The sequence below is a fragment of the Bos taurus genome, chromosome 9 (assembly GCF_002263795.3).
Source record: "Bos taurus isolate L1 Dominette 01449 registration number 42190680 breed Hereford chromosome 9, ARS-UCD2.0, whole genome shotgun sequence".
Taxonomy (NCBI): Eukaryota; Metazoa; Chordata; class Mammalia; order Artiodactyla; family Bovidae; genus Bos; species Bos taurus.
Genome location: NC_037336.1, coordinates 94644354 through 94655317, shown reverse-complemented (window position 1 = coordinate 94655317; position 10964 = coordinate 94644354). Strand labels below are relative to the sequence as shown.

At 47.5% G+C, this 10964-nt stretch overlaps 1 protein-coding gene across 7 annotated transcripts in view; it reads right to left on the bottom strand.

The window, feature by feature from the left end:
- Window positions 1-2244: 2244 nt before the first annotated feature.
- The window catches only part of SYNJ2 (synaptojanin 2), a 108647-nt gene continuing 99927 nt past the window's right edge, over window positions 2245-10964 (bottom strand). For 5 of the 7 annotated variants that reach the window (XM_024997111.2, XM_010808720.4, XM_010808721.4 and 2 more), the window contains 5 exons: window positions 10202-10336; window positions 8616-8728; window positions 7393-7501; window positions 4864-5015; window positions 2245-3349 (listed from right to left, as the gene is read on the bottom strand). In XM_024997111.2, the coding sequence (XP_024852879.1) occupies window positions 2606-3349; window positions 4864-5015; window positions 7393-7501; window positions 8616-8728; window positions 10202-10336 (1253 nt within the window). In that variant the 3' untranslated portion in view covers window positions 2245-2605. Of the gene's footprint in view, window positions 3350-4250; window positions 4401-4863; window positions 5016-7392; window positions 7502-8615; window positions 8729-10201; window positions 10337-10964 lie in introns of all 7 variants that reach the window. The other 2 variants (XM_024997113.2, XM_024997112.2) reach the window with 2 other exon arrangements.

Genomic DNA, 10964 nt, shown 5'->3' with positions numbered 1-10964 from the left:
ATTTAATTGGGTTCAATGCCAAATTATAAAGTCTGTGCCTAAAAATACTCTGTAGTGAATGGTAACGCCTTACAGAACAGTAATGAAATAAACGGCAAGGACACAATAAAAAGGCTGGTGTGGGAGCATCAAGGAAAGATTAAAAATAAAAACCCCAGAATGAAATCCCCAGGACGCCAGCTGCTCACTGTCAAGATTATTCAACCAACTCCACTGCCAGCCTAGGAAAGATACCAACTGTTAAGCAACGATTTAAAAAATAAGACAATTCCAGTTGTCCCTTTTTAAGAGAATGTTAATGTGAGAACCTTACATATTATCAACTCAAAACCCAGTCTCTGTTATTCATTAAGTCTGAACAGCCATGATCAAATAGTATTCACTTCTTCATGTTAAACTACTTGTTAATTTTTCCTTTGACCTGCTTCAATACAATTGTGGTGTGATGAACACCTAGGTTAAATGAAGTTCTATTCTCAGTACCGTTTATTGGCTATTTGCTGCCTAGAACAAAGAAGAAACCTGAAAATTAAGCCCTAGAAGTGACTTCTGTGGTGATTACTGCCCCCCACCCATGCTTTTTCTGACTTGATACACAGATATGCCTTCAAATTCACCTCCTTTTTAGCAGGAAAGAGGTTATAGAGAAAACAGTGTTTGAATTAAGAAATCTTTGATTCCATTCTCAACTGTACCCTTTAAAAGCAATGTGAATCCTGCAAATGATTTACCTTTCCAAAGCCTATCCCCCATCTTGCGGCCTCTCTCGTCCCAACTCTTTCAACGATCATGTTTATTTCTTACATTTCTTAGAGACGTAAAAATGATATAAAGGAGGTAAGTGCTAGAGAAGGAGTCCTAATCAGCTAAGGCTAAAAACACCATTTTTTATGACCGAGTTAACTACTCACATTATGTTTATCTCCATGGCTCACTAGTATCTTTTTCTTAGTTTTCAGGTGAAATGAGATATAGCTTTGATATAGTCTTGAGCGCCACACTAAAATAATCTGTACTGTATCTTGACAGTGGTGATGAGAGTTAATTCTGAAACCCCAGAGGTTTAATTAGGAGAGTGGCATTTCCCCTGGCAAGATGATTCCTGCAACAGCAGCAGCAAAACCATTAGCTCTGAACACAGGAATTCCCTGGTCCATTGAGGTTTGATTCTATGACATGAAAGATGCCTAAACATGCTATGTGGCACACTGCGATCTTGCCAAATTCTTACCAGCAAAATTATGAAGTCTGTTCCCAAAGACTTCCAGGCCTCCTAACATTCTTTTAGAAATGTAAAGCAGCATGGCAATGTCTTTCTAGATGACTGAATAGTTGAGAGGAAAGATTGAAGGGAGGAGGAGAAGGGGGCGACAGAGGATGAGATGGTTGGACGGCATCACCGACTCAATGGACATGAGTTTAAGCAAGCTTCAGGAGTTGGTAATGGACAGGGAAGCCTGGTGTGCTGCAGTCCATGGGGTCGCAAAGAGTCGGACGTGCCCGAGCGACTGAACTGAACTGAACTGAACTGAATAGTTAAGAGGTGGTGCTGGAAATGTACAGGGGGGAAAACCTTAATAAAATGTAGATGATAAGTTAACTCAGGATATCCTGGGGTTTCTTATACTTGGGGACATATGGTATTTTCTTTCCTGAAGCCACAGTCAGGTAGGCCAGACTAAAACAAATATTCTTCAAATTGTAACAATGAGACTCAGGATTATGTGCCGGTACGAGTTTTCACAATCTGTGCTTTTACCGGGGATGGAATATAAGGGGGAAAAGAAGTCCATGAGGTTTTATTCATAGGGAATAGAGAGTGTGAACAATGGGTAGCACACCAGAGCTTAGGACTGCAGCAATTTATGGGACATGCAAAGTCTAAGACATGGTACAGGAGGCTCTAGCCAGCTGGAGCTCGGGTGAAGCTAATGGTATATGATCCAGAATCGTAGCAGGGAATGCCACCATCTCCCCTAAGACTTGCACACCATCATGGTTAATATACATGTACATAAATAAACACAAGGGCTGCTGGGAATGTACAGTCTTGTCTTTCGGTGGACCTATTTGCTGCTTCCTACTCTGATATTTTTTTTTAACCTGGTGTTGACCAGGTCCAGCTCTCAATGGTCCCAACCCCCTTCTAGTGTAATCTTGTATGCATCAACCTTCAGTGGGTCACCAAAAAGTTATTCCAAATCTGTAAACTGCAAACAATATTTTTCTAAAAATCACACCACATACACACATAAATTAAACAATCATTTAAAATTCAGTGGGAAGGAGCTTCCTGGGCATTATGGGCTAGGTTTCCTTTCCTAAAATCCACAGGCTGAATCTACCCGGAGGTTTCTCATACCCTGAGAGGAGACATAACATGCACAAGTCTGCAATAAAACATATCTTGGTGGCTGAATAATAATGGTATTGAGGAAGAGACACAAGTTCTGTAAACTACACAGGAGTACCCATGTTTTTTCAGTGTGCCTTTAACTAATGTCTCTTTCCACGTGGGGTTAAGGGCAGTGGGCCTTCCCCCTGTAAAGTGGAGCCAAGGGGAAAAGGCAGGCATCCTGCGGAGGAGCGGCCATAGGTTTCCCCATCAGGTTTTCGCCAGTGGGTCAAACGCCTGCAGCACCGTTCTCTTGTCCTTGTCACTGATTGTCACCCAGGGACCAAAGTCTCTTGGTCTGTGCTCCGGGGGCGGCTCCTGGGCTGGTGAGGCACTGACTTGCAAAGGGGCTGAGTGCACCCTTCCGAGGTTCCCGGTCCCCGAGTCCGGGGGATCGGAGCTCTTGGAAAGCCAGGAATTATTCAACAGGTTAGGGTGGTGGAGTAGGCTCCAGAAGGGATCCTGATAGTCACCGAGAAGGGGGGCACCCACTGATTTTCTGTTCGTGGTGCCATCAGCCTCGGGGCTTGCAGGTGATGATGAAACGCCCAGGAAAGCCGGCTGTGGAGAGAGCGCACCCCCGGCAGGCGGGGCTGTGGGGGGACCGTCGCTGCAGGGGAGCCCCTGGAGAAGCTGGCAGCTGCTCTGCGGCTCCTGCAGGTGGAAGGCCGCCGGCGCGGATTTCTTCCTGCGTGGGGGCACCTGCGGCACGAGGGGCGGGGCCTCCAGAGTGGGCGAGGTGGCCGTGGGCGGGGCCTCCGGAGTGGGCGGGGTGGTTGTAGGCGGGGCCTCGTCCGAAGTGGCCTTCCTGGCGGCACCTTTCCGCGGCTGAAGGGTTCTCGGTTTGGGAACAGGAGGGACTGTCGCTAGTGGAGGGGTGTCAGGGCTCAACTCCGGGGGCTCGATTGTAAAATGGACGGCCTGATGCCCAAGCTGTTCTTCCGGTGACGCGGGCTGAGAAAAGGTACGACAAAGAGCGTCAATAAGCAGCCTGCCCAGGGAACTGGGAATCGATCAGCACACGCGAGATGGGACCACGTGGACATTCTAGCAAATTCAAGATTTGAGAATGTCTGGGATGCGGGGGTGTCATCAGGCACGAAAGAGCATGGGAGAGCACAGGTATCAAGGAGGAACAGCAGGTCCAATGAAATATGAGTGGAAGCTTTAAACCCACCACAGGGAATAATCTGAAACAAGTTTCTCTGTTACCTAGGAAACGGGATTATAGTCTTCCTTTATTAAACAGCGAACCTCTCTGAAAATTCTTCCTGGAGGCTGCAGCTTTGATGATTCAGTGAAGTAGCTTATGTCACAGTGTTAAGCTAATTGAAGGACTCATTGTAGGGTATACTGGCTCCTTGAATCTTTGCTATTTAAATACAGAAGAATGGCAAATTTCACACAGGAACTTCCCTTCCTCGGTTCTGATTCAAACGGACCACAAAGGAAACAACTGCATGAGACCAGAGGGAGCTTTTGTACAGACATGGCTGTGGGTAGTTTAAACATCAGCATTTCAGTATTGCCACTGGTTCTTTAGATAAACCAGCTGCAATAAACAACCTGTTCTCTGACAGCCTTTTATTGCAGCTCCTGTGCAGCTGGTGAGGAAAACAAACCCATTTCTACCTCTGGCCTTGAAAAGACAAAGTGAGAACAGAGAAGAGGCTGAGGAAAGAGGTCTGTAAGTGCAAGGAGGTGTGGAAAATGGGCGGATGAATGAGCAGACATGGAACAGCAGAGCAACCCAGAAAACACAAAGCCGGCTCTGGAAGAACCAGGTGCCCAAGCCACGCTCACACTTCCTCCAGGTGGACAAGCAGCCATTCTGTAACGACCAGCCAAGGATTACCGAGAGTCCGTGACTGGCACACTGAGCTCAAACGGAAGATCCAGATGTCTCTAGAGGTGCCAGTCTTTGGGCTGCTACTGTCCTGACAAACTCACGTCTCTGAAGCAGCAAGCAAGGCTGAGAAGCTTGAGAGCGAGAGCAGAAAACAATCTGCAAGAAAAGTGGCAAGAAAAGCTGTCGCGCCTCCAGTGCTTGTCAAACAAGGCCCGTCCGGAGACCGGTGACTGTTTTTCTAATGCAAATAAGATCTGTACACGTGAACTGTGGGCATAGGACACAGACCACACACACAAATGGGAATTACTGGCACACATGGAATACAGTGTCCCACGCTGGCTTGGTTTGGGAATAGAAATGGAACATTTGGACAGAGTGATGCCTCCAAACTGTTCCTGTCTTGGTGAGAAATTCCCAATGTTTCTGCTCAGCGAGAGCTAAGAAGCAGCAGGGATGAGAGGGAGAAAGCAATTGCTGGGCATGTTCCTCAAAGATGAGGCCGTGGCTGGGAGTCGTGAACATGTATAAAGAGACCAGACTCATCGGAGACATAATTCTTATCTAAGGAGACATCTGAGCAGCCCAGGAGCAACGGGCTTACATGACAGGTTCTTACCTTTCCCGTCCTCCTCAAAGTTGGCTTCTTGATGGCAGGAACCCTGGGGGCGGGCCGACGGGGCAGAAGAGGCGCCAGCCCCACTGTGGGCTCTGGTTTGGAAGATTCCTGGTCCCTCAAGGCTGGAGCATTTAGGGCTTCTCCTGGGACGCCTGAAGCATGGAATGGCACGGCAGAGGCGTAAAGGACAAGGCATTATTCAAAGGATAATGCAATGTATTTCTCTTTGATCTAAATCTCTGAGGGTTGTCAGGACCAACCAGCTAGGCTTGACCCCAGCTCCTCACGCTCACCTTCTCAACAGGGATGGGGTCTGTGTAGGGAAGAATCAGTGAGACCCTAAGATCAGTTGCAAAGTTTAATGTGTACCTGTGTTGCTCAGGGGAGATGATGGTAGAACGCCTTGAAATCTTAGCAGGGCCCATGAGAAGGAAAATATTAAGTTGTGACGCAGGGTAGAGTTCAAACCTCAAACCTCTCCCACTCTCCACGTCTATACAGACTTAGGAAAAAAAACCCTTGACTGTAATATAATTAACATACCATAAAATTTACCCTTTTTTAACGATTATACTTTGGTGGTTATAGTCACAAAGTTGTACAACCATCACCATATGGTCCCCAGAACGTCTTCATCACCTCAAAAAGAGACCCCACACATTTCCACAGGAATCACTGCCCAGTCCCTCCTCTCCTCTCGCTCCTGAAAACCACTATAATTTTCTCTCTGTATAGATCTGACTCTTCTGGACAGTTCACATAAATGGAATCATACAACACATGGCCTTTTGGGTCCGTTTTCTTTCACTCAGCACAGTATTTTCACGATTCACCCATGACAGAGCATATGTTAGCACTCTGTTCTTTTTTACGGCTGAATAAGATTCCATGGGATGGATATGCTCCACTTTATGCATTTGACCTTGGTGTACAGAGCAGGGGCTGACAGAAGGGGTAAGTACGAGAAGTTCAGGTCAGCTGTCTTGAGAGAAGAGGCTATAAAGAGACCTGCTGCTGCTGCTGCTGAGTCGCTTCAGTCGTGTCCGAATCTGTGCAACCCCATAGATGGAAGCCCACCAGGCTCCCCTGTCCCTGGGATTCTCCAGGCAAGAACACTGGAGCGGGTCGCCATTTCCTTCTCCAATGTATGAAAGTGAAAAGTGAAAGTGAAGTCGCTCAGTCGTGTACAACTCTTAGCGACCCCATGGACTGCAGCCCACCAGGCTCCTCCATCCATGGGATTTTCCAGGCAAGAGTACTGGAGTGGGGTGCCATTGCCTTCTCCGATAAAGAGACCTGCTACTGCTAAGTCACTTCAGTCATGTCCGACTCTGTGCGACCCCAGAAACAGCAGCCCACCAGGCTCCCCCGTCCCTGGGATTCTCCAGGCAAGAACACTGGAGCGGGTTGCCATTTCCTTCTCCAATGCATGAAAGTGAAAAGTGAAAGTCAAGTCGCTCAGTCGTGTACGACTCTTAGCGACCCCATGGACTGCAGCCCACCAGGCTCCTCCATCCATGGGATTTTCCAGGCAAGAGGACTGGAGTGGGTGCCATAGAGAGACCTAGTGGGGCCTAAACAAAGCAGCAGGGATGCTGGTAATCACAGCAATCGGATTTTAGAGGCGGGCATTCTAGAGGGTGGCACTGAGCTCTAAAGAAGACTGTGGGTGAAGGCCAATGGGCTAGAGGTGAGGAAGGAGGGAGGTGCCACTGGGGGCTGGGTGGAAGAGAGTCCATCAGCTGATGGACTGTTTCATCCATTCAATGAGTTTTTGTTTCTTTTTTTAATAAAAGAGAAACCATGGTGTTATCATGCAACAGTGTTTCTCCTCCTCTTAATCCATGCCCTCTTTAAATGTTATTTGGGAATTTCAAATAAATGAAATATCCAGACTAAAAACAAATCAGGCAACTGTAACTGCATCTGGCTTTTCAGAGGGCATACTTTGCCCTTTTCAAAAGAGAGTCTAGTATAAAGTCAAAACGAACAAACAAACCCCAAATTGCTAGTTACCAGTGATTTTGAATGCATAGGGGAGATTCTAAGTTAAAACATGGTTAACAAGGGTTAGGTGAAGTGACAGCAACAAAAAATGAACAGGCAGTATGCAGAGAAGAGGTCCCTGCCTGACAGTGAAGAATCTAGGGATGCTGGTAATTAAAAAACGAGATGTTTTGCCTGAAGGAGAACACCTACTTAACCATCTCTTTCTACAGAGCCAGCAGGATGAGTTAGTGCCTCCAGCATGAACCTCTTCTAAAACTCATTTTCGGTTATTTCTGTTTCTCCCTTAAGTGCTCCTTAATAATCTTGGGATTGTTTTTATCTATTGATACTTACTGAATTTTAAATATAAGTTCTAAATGGACGATAAATCTTCATAGATGAATTTTATAAAACGTTGCTAAAGGGTATTTTTACTGAATACTGCCTCCAGAAAAAGAGTTCTGTTCTTTTCTAGGCCTCTTTTTGCAAGAATATGAGGAGAAAAGCAGAATCTCGAAGGAGCTCCGGGGGAACACCTACCTCCTCTGGCTTCCAGGAGACATCGGATGGCTGCTTCTGCCTCCTGAGTGTTGGTTGTTTTGATCTGCTTGACATTATAAGGCTTACTTATCCCAGTCCTTGCTTTGGGCTTGAGGACAAAAATCAGGAAGAAATACATATTAGCACAAGTGGGAAAACAGCCTCACCCTGTGAGACCTCTACCCACGGATCCATACGTGAGCGTGAGGTTAACAGAGCTCCATCAGCGATGAAGGCACAGCTCCCATCTAAACTGCATCCTTCAAGTCTCTCCCTCGGAGCACGCGCATACCCGAGGGGAGGGATGCAGTAACATCTAGATGACGCTGGTCTCCCCAACCGGGTGGTTCTAGGACTGTGCAATGCGGACCAACCATCCTCTATCTTTATTTCGACAACCAGGTAAAAAAGCAAGAAAGATTAGTCAGAAGTCACTCCTTCCAAGGTCCAATGAGTCACTCAGCACTTTCCAGATGTTTCTCAAAAGTGCTGATTCTACTTCTTCACTGTTCTACGTCTTAACCTCCATCTCTGGGTCGCCTTTGAGGACCTGCCTTCATCACTGTAAACCACTGAGGTCACGTCAGCCTCCTACCCCTGCTTGTGAGCATGACCATGGCCATCAGCTGGCCCAGCTCTCTTCACTGTCCCTTCCACCCGGCCCCCAGTGGCACCTCCCTCCTTCCTCACCTCTAGCCCACTGACCTTCACCCACAGTCTTCTTCAGAGCTCAGTGCCACCCTCTAGAATGCCCACCTCTAAAACCCTATTGTTACTATTACCAGCATCTCTACTGCATTATTTAGATCTCTTTTTAGTCTCTTCTCTCAAGACAACTGACCTGAAGTTCTCATATTTCCCCTTCTACCAGCCCCTGCTCTATACTCCAAGGTCAAATGCAAGTGCTGAAAGGGAGAGAAGCAGGTATGTCTGGAAACCAACAGTCCCTCCATGAAGGGGCGCTTGGGAGTTTTCTTCAAATGCAATTTTCTCTCTCACACTCTGGACGACCATTAAAAACCCCTATAAAGGACCTGGTAGTAAGTTATAGGGTTTGGGGGGGTAAGTGGTGGATAGGCAGAGAGTTAGAGACAGCAATCTATGTATTCACTGGAAAGAGGTGACCTGGCATGATGTGAGGGGCTATGCATGGACCATGGGGCAGATCTCATGGGTTTGAGAAGCTGGCCCGTTTTGCTCTGATCTGAGAAAGGAGAACTCACCGCTTGCTGAGGGGCTCCCGGCAGGAGTTTTGCCATCTGCAAAATCGAGTACTGCCCGTGGGTGCCGGAGGAGATGGAGGCATCCGAGGCTGATTTTTTCACCATGAAACCAGCTGTAAAAACCAAGGAGGGCAGAGACTCCATCTCAGTGCAGTCACAGCTACTTCAACACAAAATTCCCAGCCAGCCGAGAGCAAGAGCAAGGTCATGGTCTGAGTACATCCATGGCCTTCAGCGATTCAGAGGTGCTTCTGAGGCTGTCTTTTGATTCTCTAACAACTTGGGCCTATTAATGTCGATTCTCTGGAGAAGCAGTGTTTGAATGAAAATTTTAATCTAACATCCTGGGCGGGGGGATGTTAAATCTGACAAAAAACCTAATCAGTCATTTTTAAGTGGTTTAAAACACACTACTGTTATTAGGACCAAATTTTAAAGATGTTTCGTGGGCAAAGTCTTAAAAAACATTCCTAAAGCGGAGAATAAACTATATTTAATAGTATTTATAGCCATTAATCATACTTAGAACAACAGTTAGTGACAGAAACACTAGATGAAAAGACAGATGACCAAAAAAAATTGGATACCAATTCTGTTATTAAAATTTTGCATAGACATAGATATATCTAATTGGAAAAAGGATGGAAATCTTTTGGTTAACAACTATCATTGCTAGGTAAGTGAAATTAAATTTTTTACTGTTTCTGTTATCTCTTTTTGTAAACCTCCACAATAATATAGGACATCACTTTATTTTTATTTAATATTTTATATTCTGAGCATGAACTCTGCAAAGTAAAAAAAAATATGCTTCACAAGTCATGTGTTTCTGACTTGCCGTTGATTACGATTGTGATGTAACCCAGACTGTGATGAACCCAGTTCTGAAAGTACAGCTTAGGAAAATCTTCACTGGCACGGCGGGGTGGAGGTGGGGAGAAGCAAGCAGTGGAGGTAAATGCAAACTGATCAGAAGCATGGTACAACCTTATTTCCGATTATTGAGGAGTGCTTTATGGGCAAAGCATTGTTTTTTGGGGGAGTCAGGAAGAAAAGTGCTATGCTGAGGCCCGGACCGGGAAAAGCCGTTCTCAGCAGACTCGGGCTCACAGATGGAGTGCTGCCTGCTCAGAGGCGCGAGCATGGCCACCTTCCGGGTCAGGGCACCTGGGCTTACTTGTGTCCTCGTGAACAGAGAGGTGGGGGGGCAGTGGTCCAGGAGAGAAGATGCTGAGAGATGCCATTGGGGGTCGGGGGGAGAAGGAGCTCATAATGTCCCCAGCTCGTTTGTGGCCCCAGTTCTCCAACCCATAAGGTTTCAAACTGCGAGCAGCTTCAAGCAAAAGCACAGCCACAGGAGGGCGAAGAGCAGCTTTAGGAAGGGCTGCTTTGATTTGTCCACAAGACACAAAGCGATCTCTGATACCAAACTCGCCAAGGATTTAGGACGAAGAGGAGGCCGAGGAGGGGAGAAAGCGCTGTGAAAACCCAACAGCAGGATTTTAGAGCCATTCGCTCAGCAGGTAGGAAGGGCGTGGTTATTCCCAGCAGGCATCGTGGTGAGTGGAAAGCAAGCGGAGTCTTACTTGGAGGGGGGGGTCTCTGCGGTGGGTGAGGTGGCCGAGGCCGACTGGGAACCGACAGAGACCTGCTTGGAGAGCGGTGGCGGAAGTCCCCAACTGCTTCCAGCTCCTGCTTTAACTCCACCAGGTCGGCATCATCTGGAGGACACGGCGGGACGTGAGTCAGGGCAGTCAGACTCGGGTCTGCAGGGACCCCTCCCGCAGGACAGCTTGAAGGGTCCCTTTCTGCTGGCGTGGGGGCGGGGAGAGGGCGCCCAATGCCTGCTTGGAACACTTGGTGAGCCGTGCATGAGGTGTGGTGTCCACGCACGAGAGACACCGAAGAATTTTCAAGTGTACGCGTGCTTCCTTCCCAAATAATCCACAAGACTTCCACACAGAATGACAGCTGAAAACCAGAGCCCCTCCATTTTTCTTTTTTTAGGCTGAGTTGTGTAGCATGTGGGATCTCAGTTCCTTGACCAGGGATCGAACCTGTATCCTCTGCACTGGGAGCCCCGAGTCTCAACCACTGGACCACCAGGGAAGACCCTAGAGCCCCTCATTTTTCATTCTCCACTCTGAAACAGGGCAGTGACAGGTTTGGCGTTGAGAATATCGTCACTTCTCTGCCGGTGGGGCAGCCTGCAGTCCAGAGGCAAAGTCCAGCATGGAAGGTCCCTGCTCACTCAAGCCCCAAATCCCACAGCCCACGCCAGCGACTGCCCGAGCGTTCACCATCCTGACTCACCAGGGGTATGGGGAGGGGACTGCTTCTGTTTTATTA